At 30.8% G+C, this 24191-nt stretch overlaps 1 protein-coding gene across 3 annotated transcripts in view; it reads right to left on the reverse strand.

The window, feature by feature from the left end:
• The window catches only part of Tomosyn (syntaxin-binding protein tomosyn), a 371800-nt gene that overhangs the window by 14801 nt on the left and 332808 nt on the right, over positions 1-24191 (reverse strand). For all 3 annotated transcript variants that reach the window (XM_067269813.1, XM_067269812.1, XM_067269815.1), the window contains 3 exons: positions 22477-22611; positions 19941-20132; positions 11744-11852 (listed from right to left, as the gene is read on the reverse strand). In XM_067269813.1, coding sequence (XP_067125914.1) covers positions 11744-11852; positions 19941-20132; positions 22477-22611 — 436 coding nt within the window. The remainder of the gene's footprint in view (positions 1-11743; positions 11853-19940; positions 20133-22476; positions 22612-24191) is intronic.

Here is a 24191-nt window from a genome sequence, read left to right on the forward strand (position 1 = left end):
CAGATAACAGACCATTTTGGGCTACCAAAGGTTTAATCCAACGTGATTCATTCAATCAAGGGAAATTAATCGCACCTCGAAACTCCTGTTCATATTTAAGTGTTTTAAATTTTTATAAGTCTCCTTTTAAGGTTATTTAAAAACTTATTTTTTTCTTCTCTCAATTAATAATTTTATTATTTTCCAACTTTATTTAGGTTTTTCTTCCAATTTTACGAGTGTTAGAGCCGCCGCAAACTACAGGAAGCGAGAGCTAGCGTACGCTCGGTCGCGCTCCCAAGCCCCGCCTTTTTTCCCAAGATGCTATGGGCCATTTTTGCTAGGTAAGCTACTCGGGCATGAAGCAGCCGCAAACTACACAACGTTTGCTCGCGTAACTAGTCCACATGATGTGGAATCCACAGATGTGGATTGGCTATAGAACAAAGATTTTATTATAGCCTATACTTGTCAGTTTTCGTTCCGAACTTTGAAACAGCATGGGAAAAATATGCCTACTAGTTAAACCTAACTAGGCTTAAGCCTATTTATAAATAACTATTTACTATTTTAATATACAACGTTTATACCATTTTCTTTTCAATACTGAATGTATTAATCATGTAATTTACGTACATCGATAAAATTCTATTATTTCCTTTTCGACGTGTGGCATGTTTATGTAATCATCCATTTTCCGCTGCTCTCTCTTGCTAGCGTAATGCTCTTGTTGTTGAATTCTGTGAACAGCGAGAGTACTCTCGTATCGCTGCTCTAGCAAAGGAAAAACCACGTGAGCAAGAAGAGAGGGGCGAACCTTTGACGTCATCGGTTGTGCTAGGGCACGTTTGCTAGCATTTTGCTTTCGCAAAGTGCTAGTTTGTGGCGGCTCTTAGAATCTACACTGCCTTGGAAGCTGTACAGTCTACATCTACATATCCATGCCTAGGAAGTTGCTATTGAAAACACATCACTTAATCTGTATGCAGAATAGAAAGTATTGTCTCAACAATACACATAATACCAGATACATTGCATCCCAGTATAGTTATATCTAAATTAATTAATTAAAAGCTCTGGAAGTGAAGATTGGACAGAGTTTAAGCAGGCAACAAAACTGCACAGTAAGCAGGTGTTGTGAGTTTGAGTCCCACTCAAGGTCAATTCTTTTCTTCCAAAGTATTCTAAATTAAAATTAAAAATTTATTTATTTATAATTATTAAATTTATCATGAGATGGCAGCTTAATTGGCTATCTCTAGCTGAACTACTTTGTTTCAGATTATTAATTAGCCTTAATATAGCTTGATAAAAATCTGATACATCTTTTTATTTATTTATATATAAATTATTAGAAAGGCAATGCCATTTAGGCAATATTGGTGTCCCCTAAACAAACAACAAAATGATGAAAAAATAATGAATTACAATATAGTTTAAATTTACAAAAGTCTAGATGTAATAACTTTTTCCATTTTTGATAGAGTTGATGAATCTCTAAAAACATGAATTTTGGGATATTAAAAGTCTGATAAAGGAGAATAAAAACAAAATAATTTGGCATTATCTCAAGCATTCTGTTTTTTTCTTGTTTCTTTCATTTTATTTCTGCAAACAATTCAATGTAAAAAAAAAAAAAGACTAAACCACTGAACTGCATTAAGTATTGAAAATAAGATATGCAAAGATTATTTGACAATGTAAAGATTGAAAATAAGATTACAAAAGTATAATTACATATTAAATCTGTGTAAAATAAAGGTTTTTTTTTAAAAATATATCTGTCCATCCAAAAATGAGCTTTCGGTTATGATACAGATTGTATGGATTGTAGTTGTTAATGAATCCAATAGATCCTGAATTCTATTTTGTTCATCAAATTATGATTACAATAGATTATACAAAAATTTATTTTATTACTGTCTTCTCACTCCAAAGTTTTTAAGTAACTTTTGTCAATTTCATGGTATATTTTACATTATTTAAACAATTTAACATTTCCCATTATTAAAAACTCCTCTTAACACTTCAACATTATTAATTATACACATCTACCTGTAATTAATTAGCATTTTTACATTAATTTTACAGTTATTAAATTTTTTTATGACCTTTCTATTTAAAAGACTTTATTGTTACTTTTACTTTTATTTCAATTTAAATATTGGCAAGTGCCAAATCTGACAGAGGGCGCTCAAAATGGCTGCCGAAACAGGTAAGACACCGACAGGAAACGTTGTCTTATAGAAGGTGAAGCTGTTTTGAATACTGGACACATCGTATTTTGTGGATTAAACTCTAACAACAACACTGAACATAGTTTTATTTATCATAATAGTTGTTTTTTTATTGGAACATGGTGTATACTGCTTAAGATATTTAAACACTTCTGTGGTCTTACGCCATATTTTTTTGTATATTTTATTTGTGTATATATATATCTATATATTCTTTCCTCTTTCCCTTTATTTCTCTACCCTTTGTTCCCTGCTCTCTTTCTTCTGGAAACTTCTCCCATCGGGTGGCAACGAACTGGTTTTAAGACAAAGAAAAAGGGATAGCCTGCAGGGGCTAAAAGAGTGATAGACTGGCCTCTTTTGGGCCGAGACGACAAGCTGTGAGGACGTGTTTAGTGAGGTCTCCAGGAATTTCGCGCCGACGTGAGCATGAAGGAGGCAGCAGACCGAACGTTACGGAATCTAGAGAAAAACTCTAGAAATCTGATACAAAAGCTCTTCTGGAAGTCTATCGGAAGAACACGAAGTAGAAAATTCGAACACTACAGTCGTCGAATCTCGTATCATCCAAGAAGGCCTGAGTTATAGCCATCATCACGAGTTCACTAGCTAAGTTTGGGTACCCGTTCTTGTCTTGTTCTGTCCTATTATCTACATCTTCTCTTTCCCTCTCTAGCATAAGTAGTTTTAAGTAATTAGTCATAAGTTTCTTTTTCGCGCCCCTTCTGTAACGCGTCGCGTACATCAATTCTTTTGTCGCGAGTTTTTCGACTACGATTCTGCCGAGTTTTAAGTGATTTTGTAAAAGGAGTGTCGGAATACAAACGTGTATCGAGAATCCTGTATAATTTAACAAATGTGGGTGAAAAATAAAATAAAGTTGTTAAAATTTCCTTTATCCTCTCGTCGGACTTATTTTTTCACCACGTGCGTTCTACAACACTTCTCACCTGTTAACGTGTAACAGGTGAGAAGTGTTTTAATTCTACAGACAATAGTCTTTTATTTTATTTTTAAATAATAATTCTTATGTAGTCATGACGTAGCAGTAATATTCCAATTCAAGTTTGAAAATTATTCTTTTGAAAATCTGAAGCAAAAGAAAAAAAGTGTCTAATTTTTTTTGTAAATGGACTTGCCTGTTGAAAAATTGTTTTTGTACACAGATCAGAAAGAAAATAGGTAAATTTTCTATCTTCATATACATATGTCGAGATAACTTTCCAGTCAAATTTTTAAAAATATTCTTAATTGAAAATATAAGTTAATTTACGTTTTTGTTTTCATTTTAGTATTATGCTCAGCTATCACATATTTATGAAAACCAGACAGCCCCACTTTACACGTGCATTCTCCCCATAATTGAGATGTATTAAAACAACAATATCTGAGATTGCAACACTAAAGCAACAACATGAACTTTCAGTGTTGTTGTCAGAGTTTAATCCACAAAATACGATGTGTCCAGCATCCAAAATGGCTTCACCTTCTACAAGACAACGTTTCCTGTCGCCGATACAGTCTAGAATTTGACATAAATTCAATGATTTGTTCTCCATTTGGTAATCGCAGTAGTCGTCACCGATGGAAACTGAATCAGCTCAGGCATTGAACAAACACATGGTTCCTTACCTGTTTTGGCAGCCATCTTGAGCATCCTCTGTCGAATTTGGCGCTTGCCAATTGTTGTTCAATTTGTAATAAGTTTGTAACATGGTGTTCCATTTTTTTAAATATCTGTACTGTACTGTATATACTAGATAGCTTAGCTTTACTATTTATACTCTTTGTATACTAAAAATTATCATCTTTCAGAAAAAAGCAGTTTTGTTTCTGCAATATGTGGCCAGAATTCACTAAATTTGAAGATTTTAAAAATGTTAACTTAATGTAAAATGGGTTTCTATATTGCAGAGTTTAAAAATGAATCAATTAAACGAAAATTGTAATGACAACCTGTTTAGTATCAATTTCATTACATGAATGGCAAGTAATGCAAAAACAAGACAAAACAATACACAGACAAGTCAGAAATATTGTTTTAAATGTATGTAAGATATTTGGAAAAACATGTACATTTATTATGAAACTAGCAGGTAGGCATTGCATTGCTCGGGCAAAAGTAACAATAGCAATAATTAAGATTATTAAGTTATAGTCACAAAAGACACAAAAATATTCAACAAATTAATCTCCAGAATTTAGTAAGAAGAAAGACAAATATTTGCTCAATCATTTTATACAAAATCTGATTATATTTGGGAAAATAAAACCATGAAATGGGCAATAATCAGTTTAAGTTACTGGTAAGTTACATCACTTGCAACACTCAACAAAGAAAAATATCAATGAACCTGATGTAAGATCTAGTTTAATTATTAACACTTTTTTTGATACTTTTCAGTTAACGGGTCTCCAGAAGACTATTGCTTAAAGACTATCGTGTTTCTCAATTTAGCCCATGTGACTGTGCCAGCTTCAAGTAGCCCACTTGACTGATCATGGAGCACTTGATGTTATATACTAATATATAGTTTTAGGGGTGTGGGGGGGCTCACACCACCCAAGCACTGAGGTGCGAGTGATAGTGATTAAATAATGATCTTTGAAGGTGAATATCATGCAAAGGATCAACAATTCTAGGGGTGGTGTGAAACTCCTCATTCAGAGCTTAAATCTTACTTGTTCCTGTACATATCAGTTGGCATTCCATTAACTGAAAAGTACCTTTTTTTCTGACAATAAAGTAGCTAGTAAATTTCATTTAATAATTTTTTCAGAATATACCTGTTAACATATATTATTCAAATAAAACATTTACTACCATTTCATAACAATTAAACAGCTATGAGTACTAAACAATTCCATTTAGTGCTGTTCTATACAGTACTTGAATAAACTCTATTGTAAACAGCTTGATTTCACTTTACATGTAATCTGTATTTCAATACTCTATTATTCAGTACTAGCAGATGAGCTTGGCGTTGATTGGATAGAAAGTAACAGTAGCAAAAATCAAGATTGTTAGATTATAGCCTATCTTACCTATTTTCACCGGGTGCAAGAACTATGATAATGTTGTTTGAATAAAATGATTAATTTTAAATTCTAAAATCTAAGAAAACTTGTTTGGAACATTATATTTCGAATTTATAATGAATTCAAATATTCGTTCAAATTCGTATATTTTGGATTTATTGTTTTTGGGTTACCCAAACAATGGAAATGATTAAAATATTTATTAATTTTCAAAATGTATACTATATGTGACACTATTTACTTTCTTTTTTTATTATTTACACTTTATACTGACTAAAACTAACTCTCTCCTCCTTATCCCTGGGAGAGTTGAATTTCCAAAAATCCCTTCTTAATGTGCATTCGCATGGTGTACCCTACTAAAACACAGTCAAAAACACAAAAAAACCACATCTAAACTAGTACAGTAGAAGCTGTTTCTTAGGATAAGTCTTAATTCTTTCCTTCTCCCTGTGGGGTGGAATTTCGAAAAATCCCTTCTTAGTGTATGTTCTCATGATGTACTCTAACTACGTACCAAATTTCAACTTTCAACTCCTAACTGTTTGGGCTCTGCACTTATTATTATTATGTTGGGTTTAGTGGGTTATACTCGGTTGACACCGGTGGCTGTGTACTATGCCAGACCAGTCAAGGCATAGCAACCAAAACAAAACTAAAATAAGTGTCAGTATCTGTATTCAGGAATTTCCTCACAATATGACATGTATTCAATATAGTGGCTTTCTGTAGTGTGATGTATGTATTTCTATTCAATTGTAATGTTCCCAGGCTTTTGTGTAGTGTGTGGGGTATCACACCTGTAGAGGAGAAAACACCAGGTACAATAAGCACCCTATCCATCTTCCACAGATGCCTTATTTCCTGGGCAAGTTGTGTGTAGTTGCTGACTTTTTCAGTGCATGTATTTTGTATATTGTGGATATGTCTATAATGTATGTGATTTTATTGTGCATGTCAATGAGTGTGATATCTGGTCTGTTGTGGTAAATTATTTTATCTGTGATTATGGCTCTCATAGTACATTCTGTATGTGTTGTTTTCCAATATGTTTGTGGAATGTATTTGTAGTACGGTTCATGGATGTCTAAATAATTTGTTTCTTTGCAAGCTCTTGGTGTATTATATTTGCTACTTGATTATGTCTGTGTAAATAATCTGTCTGTGCCAAGAGCTTGCAACCAGAAGTGATAGTTTCTGGCATGATGTGACATTTTCTGCATGTGTCATTTGTGAGTATTGTATCTTTGAGTATGTGTAGTTTTTAGTATTTATGACCTGATCCTGTATGGCAATCATGAATCCTTCCGTCTCCCCCAGAGAGGCATCCCTGAGCTAACCAGCTGTTTGACACAGTTTTGTCAAACAAAATCTTGGACCAGGTCTTAAGGATGCCTGCCATAGAGTGCCTTTTGAGCCCATGATTGCTTAACAGTGTCTATGCTTTTTATATGTTGTGAGTATAAATTTAATGGTGTGTTATTTGAGTCTGCTAGAGTTACTGTTTCATGTAACTGTGATGTTTCTTGTTTTTTGTAGAGAAACTCTCGCAGTGACTGTATTTGTTTATAGTGAAGGTTAACTATGTCTATCAGGCCATGTCTGCCATCTTCACATGGATGGGTTTATGGTGGATTTAGGATGATGATGTTTATGCTTAGTAAGTGTTGTTCTTGTTTTCCTTTGGCATTGCTCAAGATCTATGTGAGTCCAATGTATAACTTGTTGTGTATAATTGTTCATTTTTGATGAACAACCCTTTGTTTGGTGACAGTGAGGTGAGGATATTGTTGTGTGAATCTATGATGTAGTTGTTGTCTGTATGCTGTCATGTTTGTTTCAAGTTTTGTGATGGTGTAGTAAGTACGGATGATAAACTTGTTCATTTCTATTGTCCATTTCTATCCATTGGCATGGTTTTCCAGCCTTTGTGGTCTGTGGATGCATTGCCACAGAAACACCAAGGCTAGGTTGGTTCCTCACATCTGTTGAGGGCATTGCTGTAACCATGCTTGGGCCGGTGTTGCTTTTGCCACCGGTAACCAAGGGAGACTGTGGCCTATTTTTCAAACATGAGCTTCTGCCTAACCCACGCACGTGGACCTTGTTAACCCAGGCGACGTCTGAGCCAGTATCATATTTAGATCCAGTTACTACCATGATAAATATCTCCGCAGAATGTGGGTGTGGTCACTCTTAGCTTCATTTCTCCCCATAGACCTTACTGGCAAGGGTGTCCCTACCACGAGCTTTTGCTCCAGCCTGCATTGCTCTATGGTTCAGTAAAATTACTGGGCTTCCCACCATGACCCAGTGGTGACCATGGGAGAGTTATTATTATTATTATCATCATCATCAACCCATCTCAATTATATTATAAGATTGATACATTACTTTGTCTGAAAGTTTGAATTATTGTATATTGCAAAGGATATACAGTCGGGCAGATCTACATAGGGACTAATAGGGCTTAAGTCCTGGGCCCAGGTGTCAAAGGGCCACAAAAATTGAATTATCATCATAATTTTTTAATACTTTTTCATTAACAATGAACACTTATCATATGAGCTGGTGAGAATCAGAGTGGTGTAAGTCAAAAAATATAAAAAAATGAGTTAAGTCAATATTTAATATTGTTATGCCCCATTCTGTTAAGTTTGAGTGAAGTAAGTCAATAGTTCACCCATTGGCCACTTGGAAGCAGCACTTCATTGTCATCTCACACTAAACTGGCAATGTGTTGAGAATGAGAGTGGTGTAAGTCATCTGATGAAGTTGTTTACATACAAGCTTGTGTTGCTAAGTGAATAGTGAATGGTTTTGTGTTATATTTGGGATTAATACATACTGTTGTGTTATGCAGACAAACATGTTTGATATTCTGCCACAGTAAGTTGTTTAAAAACTGATGCAATCTTATTTTATAACTGAAATGTGAGAAAAGTGTTTCTGTTGACATTTTGAGGTTAGGCCTGTGTTTATTAACTGAATTTTATAAAAATACTATTATTTTTAATTGAACAGACATTGAAATAACTTAAAGATGAGTAGGTCTATGCAAAAAACTTATAATAGGTTACATTTACTTAGTGAATCAGACTCAACTGAATCAAACGATGATGTGGATATGGATCCTGACTACAATTTAAATAGGCTTATGCCTTTAGAACAAAGACTTAACCTTATAGGAAGAAGAAATAGATTAATTTCTAGTACATCAGAATCAGATAATCAGTCAGATGAAAATAATGGTTTCATCGGTCCACAAGCTAAAGTTAAAACTAGAAAAAGGCTCAGGAAGCCTGAATGCCATAAGAAAAGCATTGCTAAGAAACTGAGAAATTCTGGTGAGAGGTATGTGAATGTTAATGGTCAAATAACACCAAAGAAAACATTTTCAGATATCCCATGTAGTTGTAAAATGGCTTGCCATGAGAAAGTAACAACTGAAGAGCGACAATCTATGTTTCAGTCTTTCTGGAAACTAGGAGATTTTAAGCGGCAAAATACTTATATATGCGGGCTAATTCAAAGAACTGAGATCAAGCAAAGAAGGCCACGTAAAGAGGGTGGTATTTTAAGGGATGGGGCAAACAAATATTTTTTAAAGAAGAGTCAAGGAATATCAGTTGCAGTATGCAAAAAGTATTTTCTCAGTACATTTTGTGTGTCAGACGGTCGTGTTACAAGAGCTTTGAAAAAACTTTGTGAAGGTAAGTTACCTGGAGAAGATCTCAGAGGGATAAAAGGCTGTCCTTCAAGGAAAATCCCGGAGGAAGATATAGATTATGTCTGCAAACATATCGAGTCATTTCCTTCCTACCAGAGTCACTATACCAGGAAGAACAATGAACATCGAAGGTACCTTTGTGACAGTTTAAATATTAGAAAAATGTATTTATTGTATGTGGAAAAGTGTCAGGAAGATCAGAAATCGCCGGTTAAGGAGCATTTCTATAGATATGTTTTCAACACCAAATTCAATCTTCACTTTTACAAACCAAAAAAAGACACTTGCAAAAAATGTGACACATTCAAAATAAAAATAAGCAATCCTGAATTGAGTAGGGATGAATTGTCTCAACTAAACATTGATCATGAACTCCATTTACGGAAAGCTGAACTCGCAAGGGAATGCATGAAAACTGATGCGGAGAACGTTAAAACAAACCGGACGTTTATGTATGTAGTGTTGATTTACAAAAAGCACTGCCATTTCCATTCTTATCTGTTTCAGATGCTTATTATAAACGAAACATGTATTGCTATAACTTTGGAGTTCATAATCTTGAGACGGAAGCTGGAGTATTTTATTTTTGGGACGAAACTATCGCCTCCAGAGGCTCTCAAGAAGTTTCATCTTGTGTCATAAAGCATCTAAAACTACATGCTCGAGACAAGAAACATGTCATAATTTACAGTGATACCTGTACCGGTCAAAGCCGGAACATAAAAATGGCTTTGGCACTAATGAGATTTTTACAAAGCAATGAAACAGACATCGAAGTAATCAACCAGAAGTTTTTAGTGTCTGGTCATTCTTTCTTACTGAATGATTTGGATTTTGGTTCGGTAGAACTAGCTGCAAAGAGAAAGGCTATTTACCTACCAAATGATTGGAAACAAATCATGACCAGCTGCCGGAGAAAAAAGAAATTTATTGTTTGTGAGATGGGCAATGATGAATTTTTTTCAACATCCGCATTGGAACAAAACATATCAAATAGGAAAAAAAATGAAAGCAAAACAGCAGTAAATTGGCTGCAAATGCAGTGGATTAGGTATGAAAAGGCTAAATCCTATAGCATCCAGTATAAAGAGACCATTCAAGACATGGTACAGTTTGACACCATAGATATCACCCCAACAGGACGAAAGGGTAGGCCAGTACAATTGAAAAATATTCCAATGGGAAAACTCTACTCAAGAACAAGACCAGTAAGCGAAAAGAAGAAAAAGGATATGATTGACCTCCTTCCATTCATTCCCCCAGTTTACCATGGGTTTTTTCAAAACATTGTTACTGCTGTCAATGAAGAAGAGGAGGATATTGGGCCTCTACCGTATCTTGAGCCTTTAAGCGATGAAGAAGATGAAACTGTGGACTAAAAACACTCAAGTAAATCAAAAAATGTCTCATTTTCCAATGAAAGCTATATTTAAGATATTATTGACCTTGATACAAAGTGTAAATGTTAATTTTTTTAATTAATAAAGTGAAATCAGTAACAATGTAAGTCATATATTTTATTGAATCCTTATTTGTGTTTAGATTGATAGTGGTGTAAGTCATTTAGATCCTTTTAATTTTTTTTCAGTAATCAGCAGGTATATAAGGCCTACACTACTAAAAAGAGTAATAATTTGTGATAACAAAAAGGTAATTTTTTTTGTTTAAACATGTAACTTTATTTTTTTAAAGAGATTCTAACAAACATTTAAAAAACTTAAATTGACTAAAAGTTGACTTACACCACTCTGATTCTCACCAGCTCATATAGTAAAAAATAGTTAATATTAATAATATAATAATAATGATAATTTATGGTATTATTTGTTTTAGTTTAATCAATATAATGTAATTGGTCAGTAATTAATCAATGTAAATATTTCTTTATTTCTTATGTCTTTTTATATAAGATATAAAGTTCGTCATTCAACACCATTTCATAAATTTCATTTATTCATAAATAAATACAGTATATTTCAATTCTGATTTTGATGTTATTAAAAATGAATTTTAAATCCCAATTTAAAGATTCTTAATCTAACAAAAAATGGGGCCCCACTGGACTTCAATAAGCCTTAGGCCCCAAAAACCTAGATCTGCCCCTGTGTACAGTATTATGTGAATTTTATTTATTTATTGTTTACTTTTATAACCCGTGTAGAACTTTTAGGCTTCAATATGGTACTCAAATTATAATTTTTTATGTCAATTTTTTCATAATCCCTACCTATGAGACCACCTCACTTACATAGCTATAAACTATACTCCAAAGTGTTCATATAAATGAAGTTTTATTGTTCTAATAAATTCAGATTAAGTTAGACTGCTATAAATACAAAATGAAATTTTATAAATTAAAAATAAATAAATATATATACAGGGTGAGCCAGCGAAAACGAAACGGCAGAGTGTTCATGTTCGTCCAAGCAAATCGCTCGGACAGGTCGATTTTATTCTCGAGGGGACATCTTTTGCAATAAAGTTTTTGCGATTCTGAATGCAACAGACAACAAAAAATTTTAAAAACTCATTTATTTTGTATTAACTAAACAGACATTTATTTCGAAAAAAATGTTTGTTTAGTTAATATTCAGATTCGCAAAAACTTTATTGCATAAGATGTCCCCTCGAGAGTAAAATCGACCTGTCCGAGCGATTTGCTTGGACGAACACGAACACTCTGCCGTTTCGTTTTCGCTGGCCCACCCTGTATATTATATAATACTGTTTAATTCATTATTTGTTTTAAAATAAATACCTTGTGTCTACTAAAGGGAGAAAGTCCACTTCATGTAGCATTTTCAGACTAGGTAGACTATAAACAACAATATTACCATTTCCAATATAAGCTGCTAAACAAACATTTCCTAAAAATAAATTTTAAAAACTTATTGTAATGAATAATGATTTATAAAAATATTAATGCATTTTAAAGTAAGTTGTAATTTTAAAATATAATAAAATATTGATTACTACATTACATAATTTTATACTTAACATTTAAATTCTGGCATATAATTAAGCTCAGCATAGAAATTCTCAAACTGTGAGGAACAACTCCAAAAAATGATATGAACTTGTTATAAGAATGCATGAAAAGATTGAAAATTTATATATAATGTTAATATGTATGTAAAATCTACATTGAGGTAATTGTATCATTTTTCTGACACAAGTTTAGTGATGAGAATTTTTGAATTAGTCTATTATGATAAGGGCTATGAATTCTCAATCAGCTATTACACTATACACAGCTATTGTTTATGTTTATAAACAAAAGATTATCATTGTAGTAATGCAAATCTATAATTCTTATATATTGTCTTGAATTCCTCATTATGTGCTTAGTTTTAAAAATATATACACTACACAAGACTATAAAAATCCATTTATTGTTTCAGAAAATGGTAGGAGGAGACAGCTTTCCTGTGCTCAAACCATATTTATTCAGAGAAGTCTATGTGAATTTAAAACTTCTCTTAATCATGCTAATTATTTTCTAATAAAAACATTAATTTATGTACTGTTTTTAACTGAATAAGTGTCCTTCATTTTTTCAAAAACAAACAAAAATTTGTTAATGCCAAATAATAATTATCTTTAATGTTATCTGATATTTTAATCATATCAGAAAATTTGTATCTTAACAATATCATCATAGCTCAGGCATATCAAGGGAGTGCTTATGGTGCTGCACACCCCTTGATACCAAAGCAATCAGGTTTTTTGCTTTAAAATAAAAATAAAATAACATATTGCATGACTTCAATGGCAAAAATTAATTTTATACAAATAGAAAAAAAAGAGAAAAATTTAAACTGATATTTCTCAGAAACATATCAAAAAGTGTGGTGCACAGATTAAAAATACAAATTCAAAAATAACTGCAATTTCAGTAATTTCTAGTAAAAAAATAATAACAATTTGATGAATTAACATTTTCTATTCTTCCTGCTATTATATAAAGTATAAATTATACTGTAATCTTTATAATTTATAATCAATCTATCAATTAAAAATTGTCCATTTTCTACCTTTCATTTAACAATTTTAAAAAGCTAATGGGAAAAACGAAATCTAAAAAGTTAGATAACTAAAGCAATTCTAAGGAAATTAATATTCCCTGAAAAATAACAGGATCTTTGTACTACTGAATTTACATTGAGTAACATCCCTATCCTTATAATGATAGATATGCCATTTTCATAGCTTATATAAAATACAATATATATTCAAGTTAAATTACCATAAAATGGAGTAATTTCAGCTCATGTAGGTGATTGTGGCAAAAATATTAAATAATAATAATAAACTCCTACAACTTCCAGAATATAAAATAATTGTAATGTAGTTGAATTTTTTGAATTGATATCAATTTGATTTACAGAAAAAAAAATATATCAAAGAAAGTTTTTGAATACTTTTATTTTTTATAGTTACTTTTTATACTTAACCATAATGATAATAAAAATTAACCTCTGAAAAGTTGATCTAGAAGAAAGAAACTGGATTATACCCCGAACACTGGGAGTTTGGTCTTGGGTTTGCACTTCACTTGGATGGGCCGGCAGCATAGAGTTTTCTGGGTTTTTCCATGCTGATGACACCTGAACAGGGCCCAGTTTCCCATAAAAAAGTCTTCCTGGAAGACATTCTTTCCCCCACGCACGATTAGGCCATTCTATAAGGTCGGCTCTTTGGTCGCATAGCGATCACCCACAAAGTCTCTTGGAGTAAAGGTGAACAGCCATTGACTCCATATGAATCACCATCTATCGACCGATGGTAACGTGTTCATCAGAAGAGTACAATCAGAAATGGTGAAGGCATATGAGTCTATATTTTGCTAAAATAATTACTAATGCATCTACTTACATTCATAAAAAGAATTGGAACCAGCAAACATATGAAAAGGAAGTCATAATTGTAATGAAATGCATTCCCATCAAGGGCAAGTAAATTACAGGTGTAAATAAATGCATACAAAGAGAGAATGTTTGTTTTTTACTTTGAGATAATCTCAGAATATATTTAAACAATTTTTAAAATTATTTTGCCATTGGAAAGCTTATTATTTACTGATGTACAGTACATACAAGCTAAGCTACCTTCAAATTTGGACCCCTCACACCTTTCCTTGATCTTATACCCCACAAATTGCCAAACACATTGATTGATTTGTACCAAATTTTGCATAGAGTAGTTGTTGCACCAGTGAATAACCATATTGTCAGATATTTGTTTAAAATAAGCACCACGGCAAGAAAAACTAATCAGAAGTGTTGAATTACTAAAAATCAACTACATTTTGAAATACTCTCTTTCATTGGTCATTCAGAAATGCATGATAATGTTTGAAATATAGCAGCTTTTTTGAGATGTGTGTGTAAGGTGTAATCTTGCTTGCATTTTAATACAGTAAGAGTTGTGGCAAAGATTCACATAGTAGCATTTTAAAATAATTACTTACTGATCTTCCTAAGCATTGAGTAAGGAAATAGTTTTGTAGATATTTAAAGTATGGTTTTAGTACAAAAATTAATTCGCACGCATCACATTTTCGTCGATTCGGGAGGTTGATGAACGTCCACAGCAGGGTTCATCGGTGACCTCCTCTCGGCCATCCTTGAAATGACTTGTGCCATCAGAAAACTTGTGATTTGGACAAGCAATTACTCCCAAAGGCCTGCTGAATTAATATAAAGGTTTCGGTGGTGGACATCCCAAGTATAACGCAAAATTTGATAGCATAACGTTGCTCCACAAAATGATCCATCACATCATGTTACATTAACTCAAAACGGGGTTTATGGGAACGAACGTCCTCACCTGCCGGCAGCTTGGAGGCAAAATGAGACCGGACGAGTTTTGAAACTAACACCTCCTGCCACCTAGCACAGCAGGTTAGAACAAGTTACGGTGTATCGTCGTGTCATGAAAAAATTGGTTGCATTACTTACGGAACGAACCTTGTATATTGGTTGTCTTTATTCTTTGTGTATTTGGTATACTGTATTGAACAAAACTGTTATGCAGCCCGTGATCATCATTCTTTCAGTGATCTAGCCCACTGTGAAAAAAGTTTGGTGACCCCTGATATAGACCATCAAGAGGTGATTACCTCATTGTCAGACAAATATGAACAGATGCAATGGTCCACCATCCAGAGACAGATTGAAGCTTTGTGACAGAACCCATTGACAGGCAACTAGCAGAGGCAAATTTATATGCATCCTGCCTTTAGCATCCCAACATTATTGGCTTTGTTTGCAATGGTTCCATGATATGAATCAATAGAAACTGGGCAGCATGTCTTTAGAATCAAATCCTGATTCTATTTGAGAACAGACAATTGCTGTGTTAGTGTGTGAAAGATCACAGGTAAGTGCTTCAATCCAACCTTTACTGTTAAGTGAGACACTGATCCAATTGCTGGCATGTTAGTCTGGAAAGTTATCATGTATGATATTCATTCATCCATAGTAATGGTTCAAAGAACATTGACAGCACAGTGGTACATTCAGGAAATCCTTTGCCCTCAATATGTGTTGCCTTTCTTGGCAGGACTACAAATAGCCATTTTCCAGCAAGATAATGCTTGACCACATATAGCTAGGATTTCCCAAGAATGTTTCAATCACTGCCATACTTTGTTGGTCTGTACAGTGTCCAGATTTGTCACTCATAAAGCATTTGTGGGACCAGTTGTGACTGTCTACAAGTGTGAGGATGTGACAGTTGCAATATCTGTGAGCAAATCTGTTGCAGGTTAGCATATGATGCCTGTATGCCACTAAGCCTAACCATATCATCATATGCATTTAGACAAAAAAGAGTTTTACAAAGTAATAAATATTCCTTTAAATTGCACTGTTATTTCACAAGAAATTGCCCCTTCGTTACAATATTGTAACCACTTATTAACATCATTATTAAGGTCACATTAATAAAGTTTTATTTAATTCTAAAGCCTCCTACTTGATGCATAACTTTTTTCAGTGACTATATATGCATATGTTACTGTGAATGACTGATATCTGGCAAATGTTGACATTCTCTAGTGAATGTCAGCATTAACACAGTTGTTTCATGTATGTATGAAATATTTACAAAATATCATTATTTCTCACTTACACTGGCAAATGTCGACATTCAGCATGCACTGATGGTGAATCTTGAATAAAAATATTTTTATTATGTTAAGACAAAAATGCAACTTTTTAATGAGTCAAAATCGGAGAAAGCTTAAGTAACAGCACATGTAAATGAACTGTTGAACTTAGAACGAACAGTACATTCTAAATCATTAAGGAAAATACAATAATAAACTTACACATAAATTATGTGATTAACATTATACAATCTTATTTATTGCAACAACTTAAACTGTTATGGCACTTTGAATTGCACAAGAGTCCCTTGCTTTTACAACTGCATTTATTCATGGAACACTTCTTTTTTGCAATGACAGCGTGTATAGCCTTGTCCTCCACTTTTTGAATTAGCTGCAGTTGCTTCTCTCAGCGATATTTCTTTAGAAGAAATCTCATCTATGGAAAGTAACTTTTCTTTACAAATTATGAATTGATTATGGGTATAAAGCTGACAAACCAATCTCCATCTCATGGGATCAAAAGAACAAAAATGTAATCCAGTGACAAAGTGGGAAGTTTCCACCAAACCGTTGCCGGGAAAAGAGGTACAACCTTGTCCTACCTCTGGCTACCCACAAAGGATTTGGCAACAGACTGTCACCTCTCTGTTGACATCGGCTTCTTGGGCGTCGTTTTGACCGCCACCAAATCTTATCTGTGCTTGTCGACATATACCAGCGATTGTTCGAATGTATAATAATATAACCAAATATTTGGTCTTTCACTGATGTATTTTGTATGTGTCGACATTCACTGGAGAATATCGACATTCTCTAATTTTGGTCTTTCACAGTAACATATATATATATATATATATATCATGTCAAAATGTTTCATATTTCAGTTTAAATAGCAGATTTATTTAAAATTCCATAGTCTTCAGAAGTTTTACAATTAAAAACATAAATTTTATTAGAAAAATTATATTTTCAGAACCAACTACTATATTATTTGAAAAACATTCAAAGTTTATATTTAAATATTATGTCTATATTAGTTAAAAACTCATCTTTTAATGTATTAACCCAACTGATAAAGTTGTGATGATAATTCTACAAACTGATATACCAACAAGTAATTAGATGAAGAATTCAAAAATTCAAAATCTCTAATCCAGAAGTTGCAGTATTATATAAAACAAATATTTTGAACCATTTTAAATGACCATCACTAGATTCTAAATTAAATAATTTTAAATTTAGAATCTAGTGGTGAAAAATTTCCCACAATATAAACATGGGGCAGTAATAAGTTAAATTTATATTTATATGTTTATAAGATTATACATTATATAAGATAAATAAATTTATGTGTTAACATAAATATGAGTTGAAAGAATTAATTCAATAAAAGAAAGATTAGTATAAAAATTAACTATCCAACCAAAAAATGAGTTGTTACATTTCATATTATATTTAGATTCTCTTTATTCAACTATAAAATTTCCTTTTGAATAGGAAACAGATGATTCTTTCATCTCCTTTTTAGATCTTAATATTAAAAGATTTTCAAGTGGTTTAATATTTGATGTTTATCATAAATTTAATAAAAAAAATACTTTGAATCTTAAAAATACTTAATCCTATGAAATTCTTCTCAGTTTGCATCTAATAAAATATGTGCCATAGAACTCTAATTCAAAGAGCCATCTCCTCTCTACCATCATGAAACAAAGCAATGTAAAAGGTTGAATTAAAGCATATTTTGTTGGCTGTTTTCAATGCAAATTATTCACTAGCAAATTCAATTTTCTCAAAGTGTTGCATTTTCATTTTAACTATCTGTAATATATATACTAGTTAAAGTAATGCTAAAATTTGTGAATTTTTCAGTCCCAAACCTAGGTACATTAGCCTTATAATTAACCTTAAAAAATATTATATATGTATAGTACAATTGAAAACGTTTAACTTCTCATTAAATTGCTTTTCATTTGTAAAACTTAAAAAAATTAGAAACAAATTACTTTATATATATTTGAAGCTGGTGGAGAGTATAGTGCAACCCTCAAAATCATGTTTGAGATAATTGAATTTGAATGTTTAAAAAAAAAATCCCAAAATAATGAGATGACAGCCACATTCTACAGGCAATGTTTGGAGAGCAAAAATATTAACACACAACTATTTATACAATTTTAGGACTTTTTCGAACATTCAAACTGATTTACTTCAGAGACGTGATTCTGAGGGTTAGCACAATATTCACCTGAGAACTTCATTTATTATTTAGAATAAGATAAATTTACTAACAATAATTAAAATTTACACAATAATATGCATGTATTATTTATTATATAAATCTTACTGTCATTTTAATATAATTTATAAAAATTTTAAAAAATATATATTTTGTAATGTTTTAATTTTAAATAAATATGTTAGCTAATATTGAATTACCATATTTACTCAAATATAAGACAATCTTGCATATAGGACAAAGTGTGACTTTCAAGATCAAAATAAAGAAAATTAGAATTGTATTAATAAATCCAATTTTATTTCGTTTAATAACAAATAAAATATCAAATGAACATAAATGCACACATTGTCCCACAAAAATTACTGGCATTTTAAACTTTAAAGAAAAATCTTGTAAAATCAATAACATAATTTGTTCATGTAAAGATGGACAACCGGGAACCTTTTTTGACAATTCTTTACAGTTGAATCCACTTTTCGTCGATTACACTTATGAGTTTCTTTGAATTTTGATTTCCAAATAATCATCTATTTTCACGTGGGACTGAATTAAAACTTATATCGGGCTCCCATGTAATTTTGAAATTTAATTCAAAAGCTTTGCTTTTCCTATTGCTATTCATCTTTACTCCTGACAATACACAAGAATGATTCAAACGACCCAGATAAAATACTATTGTTTTTAAACACCAGAAGGTGAGAATCCAATAAAAAATGCAAAAATTATACAAAAATGAAAAGAATTCTTTGCTTGTGCATATAGGATGACCTAGGTCTTTGAAGCAGTGAAAAATGGATAAAAACCTTGTCTTATATGCGAGTAAATATGGTATATTATTATAAAACTATTTTCAGCCAAAAAATTTATCTAATATATATAATTTAATATATTTAAATTATACATCTGCTTTTGCTTTTAAATTAAACATTTCAAAACCTGATAATTACATTCAAGCCATTCAATTACTGGATTAAATCAAGTAACATTACCACTGCTAATAATTAATAAATACAGAGTAATTTGGTACTAGAGGTAGTCATTAGGCACCATCTCATTAAATTTAATAATTATAATCAAATTCATATTTATTAAATAATTTAGAAAATTCTGGAAGAAAAAGATCAGCCTGAAGTGGGATTCAAACCTGCAACTGCTGCTTACTATCTAGATATGTTGCCACTAATGCTACCAGGACTGCCATCCAATCCTTTGCTTCCAGACATGACTTATAACCATACTAGTCTAGTAGTCATAAATTAAATTTGCCTGGAAACAAAGGATTGGATGGAGGTTTGGGTAGTGTAACTGGCAACACATCTGCATTGTAAATGGCAGTTGCAAGTTCAAGTCCTGCTCTGGACCAATTCTTTTCTTCTAGAATTTTCTAAATTATTTAATAAATATTAGTAGCGATAATGTAGCCCAATTTAATTCAGCAACTGTTTGGCTGTAAAAGCAGATATTTAAAATACATATTAATGTTAAGAGAAAATGAAAAATAATGATATTTATTTATTTTTTTTTTATTAAAATCAATTCAATTTTTCTTATTTATTAAAAGTTAATTGAATAAAGAAATAAAATTTTAAAAAATATTACCAGTTCCTTTAATGGAGATAACTTCTGCCCTAACTACAAATGAAGTTTCTGTTAAATTTGATTTGTACAAATAAGTTTGAGATGGAACTGCTAATACACGAGCTTCTTTCTCCGATGTCATTACTATAAACTGACTATCACGAATTTCGGAAGAACTTGTTGTAGGGGATGCGCGATTCTTTCCTAAGTTCCCTTCAAATAATAAATTATATGATTAATATAAATATTAAATAATAATTTTAAAATACATATTATATACAAAATATATTTGAGTTTTAATTAATATTATATAACACTTTTTAAAAATATATTTAAATTCAAATTAAATAGTAATTGAGTAAGTAAGTAATGTTGTAATGCTTAAAATAATTTCTTAATAATAATAAACTGTATTTATGTAATATTTAAATATTTATTAAAATCACTTTTATATTGACTGTCATTATCACAAATTTCATATATTTCAATTTATTTTAAATTCAATTATATTTCATATTAATAAATATGCTCTTTATGATGAAAAATATAGAGTAAGAATAAAGCAATTTTGTCTATCACCATTAAAGTTAAGTATTTAATTAGTATTTAATTAAAAATGAGTACTTCCAACATTTCAAAATATCATCTTCAGGTTGAGTGTATACCATTCAAATTACAATTTTTAAAACAGTTAAAACATTCTTTTGTAGTACACTTTCTGTCCTGTAGATTTGGCTATTTCTTTGTGAAGGTTTTTTTAAGTTTTGATTGTAACTTATAATTTTATCTTTATTTGATTAATTATTATACTCTCCTCAGTGAGGTTGTTATCACTATACTTTTTCATTAAACTTTCTGTTGTCTTCCAAGAATACCCATGTTCTTGTGCAAGGCTCACGTGTTGTAATTCATTTATCCCGCCTGTCAAACTGGAACAATGCATGTATGCTCTTCTAATTAAAGCTGTAAATGATGCCATTTTGAAGTGGTATGAGTTGTGCAAAAGTTGGGAATAAAAAGTGGATTTAGTTGGGTTTTCTAAACAACCTGGTGCTATAATAATACCATCCTTCTATGAAGAACAACATGATTTCTAAGATGTGTGTTGAGGAGTCACTTTCTTGAGAAATAAATTTTGATCTTTATTTCTTTGAACAGTAATTAATAGCGAACACCTTAAATACTCTTTTCAGCAAGACTAATTCATTTAGTCTTGCTGAAAAGACTAAATAAATTGTTAAACCTGATGCAGACTTCTATTCATAGGTCTGCATCAGGTTTAACAAGAATTAAATAAATTTAAGTGTTGCTGAAAAGAGTAAGGTAGTGTTCTAGCTAAATTACTTACAACTTACATAGAGGTGTTTTTTTATAATTAACAGACATAAACCACTACTGATTTTTAATTTAAATTTTGCTGTTAATAAATGTAAAAAAGGAAACTATACAGCACTTAAAGGAGTCAGGATATTTATTTGGATTAAGCACTTTTCAGGATTCTCAATCCTATCATCAGATCAACAATATCAAATGTTCTATTTGTATCGTCAGATGATCATCATCAATGTTGTTGTTCTGACAATTTGAATAGCACAACTGTTTGTACACAACTTTTGTTTAAAAAACTATTCAAATTTGAAAAGTTGACTGATTCAAAACAATATGAGTTGCTTGCCCAGACTTGATCCTGAGATCAAAGTTAATCTCATGGGTGTATGAGACTCAACGAGGAAAGAGACAATTGCTCTCCAAAGTTTGGGGAAAATTTAGGCAAAGTAAAAACAAAAAACTATCAGATAGAAAGCAAAAAGATTGACAAATTATAAGTAATGGAAAGTTGAAAATTTTATATACTTATGTATATAAAATTTTTGGCAAATCAATTTCCTCTGTCTCTTTAACCAAACTGTCCTTATACATCCATGGGTACGCTGATGCTTTAGTCACATTGGTCATGTGGCAACCACTGAAAAAATTTTCAGTAATTATTTATTTTAACATGGCTTCAATGAAATATTTTAATAGTGGTTATTACTAGTAATAGTCATATCCAAATATCATCATGCTTGATTTTTGAGTTTGATTTCCATTCATCTCTACATATTTATGCAAAAGCAAATTTTCAGTGTTTTTTCCATATCAAAACATAAAAAACAGAGTGAATTTTGATGATGATATGGGGATTAGATTTAACATGAACTCAGTATGAATTTTGAAGCAGGTTGCCTAGATGCAAGTATTGTATATCAAATCACATTAAAAATAGATTTTTACCCTAATATTCAATGTGTTTTCTTTACTCTACTGAAAATGCCTTTTTTATGTAAATGTGATGGGGTCATAGGTTGCTTGGTCATTACAAAACAGGTTGTGACTTATGAGTCAATATTTTCCAACCTTTTATCATTAATATTTTTACTACATTTTTGAATTTTATTTAAAACTATATTTGAAATAAACATTTTAATTATAAAAAAATTCATTAAATTTAAAAATCTACTTTATAAATATAAAAGGTTATTTAAAAAATATATACAACAGTAAATTTAAAAATTACTTATTTTTCTTTCTTCTTTATCTCGATTATCTCTATTAAAATCTTTCCATGATTCAGATAAATTTCGTATTAAAGCTCCATAACAGTCTAAAAATGAAATTGATAAAATGGCCCCCTTCAGACGGAAAATTGATCCTATAATCAATAACAATAAAATTACATAAATTTAAAATAAATGTTTTTTTATATGGTAATAAATTTATATTTAAATTATATGATAATCTTATGAAAGATATTTCCAAAACTTGCTTAAATAACAATAATTTAAAATATTGATATATCAAAAGTATAGGTTGACTTTGTTGAACATATACAGTATATCAAAAGTTATACATATTTAAATCTTCCTATTAATTCTATGCTATATTAACAAAACCAAAAATGTACTAAAAGGAATAAAGAGTCAAATGTTTAAGTGATAAAATGTTTCATCTTTATTAGATAAACATTTCATTAAACTATATACAGTACTTACACTTAAAATGTGAATGTAATCTGATATGAACAAACTTTAACACCAAACCAAATAAAAATTTTAAATAAAATTTTAAAAACACATTTGAAGATGTTGAATTTTCTAATGGTAGCTGTATTATTTGTTAAGTAAGTAAATGTCTCTTCAATCTGAAAAAAGAAATCCTTTGGTAGACTGTCTCACAGCTCTTCAGGTTATAAAACTCCTGCTATTTGGAATAAAATGGAAATGAAAAACAGGTTAGTAACCCTTACTAAGAAGGTAGAAATGTTGGAACACAATATAAACTATTTCAGATGCTTCTTAAGAGAAGAACATACTCCAAATACCTTAAAATTAAAAAGGACTCTAAGAAACATAATACCAAAACACATGATTTGGAAACTTGAAAGGAAAATAAAATCTGTAATTAGGAGCAAAATTAAAAAATGGAATAATTTAAAGTATCAATTAAGGAAGGTATTACACCGGCATAATTATAAAGAAAATCCGTACAAAGGAATTGCTAATAAATATAAGTACAAAAAAGATGTTAAATTACATAAATTATTTAAATACCCAATCCCTAGAGAGAATAAGATATGGGTTAACAATTTAATCATTAACAAAACTAACATACAAATCCCTAAGTATATAAACCAATTCCTCACTCTAGGTATAGACTTTAACATACCTATAGATAAGATAACAATACATTTAATAGCAAATATAGACAAAAGTATAAAGGATTTATCAATAAAAAAGGAAAAGGAAAGTAATCTAATAGGTTCTGTCATTCATGACATGAAACATATACCCCAAAAAAATAAGTTTAAAGTAAATAAATATAAAATAAATTTAAATAAAACTATAAATTTTTTAAAAACTAATAATTTTTCTATTATTAAGGCTGATAAAATGAAACAACTCATATTAACAGACAATAATGATTTGGAAAACAAAACAAAAGAACAAATTAACAACGAACAATATATAAAATTAGATAATAATCCATATGAAAAAATTAAAAAAGATTTAACGAAAATAATAAAAGATATGTATTCGAACAATAAAATTAATGAAATAGATAAAAATAACATACTTAATTTTAAAAATAATAGAACCCCAAGATTAAACATATGATTAAAAACATAAAGAACCTGAAAAATACAGACCCATAGTTGATTTTAGATATTCAATTCTTTACAATTTAGAGAATTATATCAAAAAACAATTAAAAAGCATTGAAGGTTCCAAAAAC

The sequence above is a fragment of the Centruroides vittatus genome, unplaced genomic scaffold (assembly GCF_030686945.1).
Source record: "Centruroides vittatus isolate TY-2023 unplaced genomic scaffold, ASM3068694v2 contig_357, whole genome shotgun sequence".
Taxonomy (NCBI): domain Eukaryota; kingdom Metazoa; phylum Arthropoda; class Arachnida; order Scorpiones; family Buthidae; genus Centruroides; species Centruroides vittatus.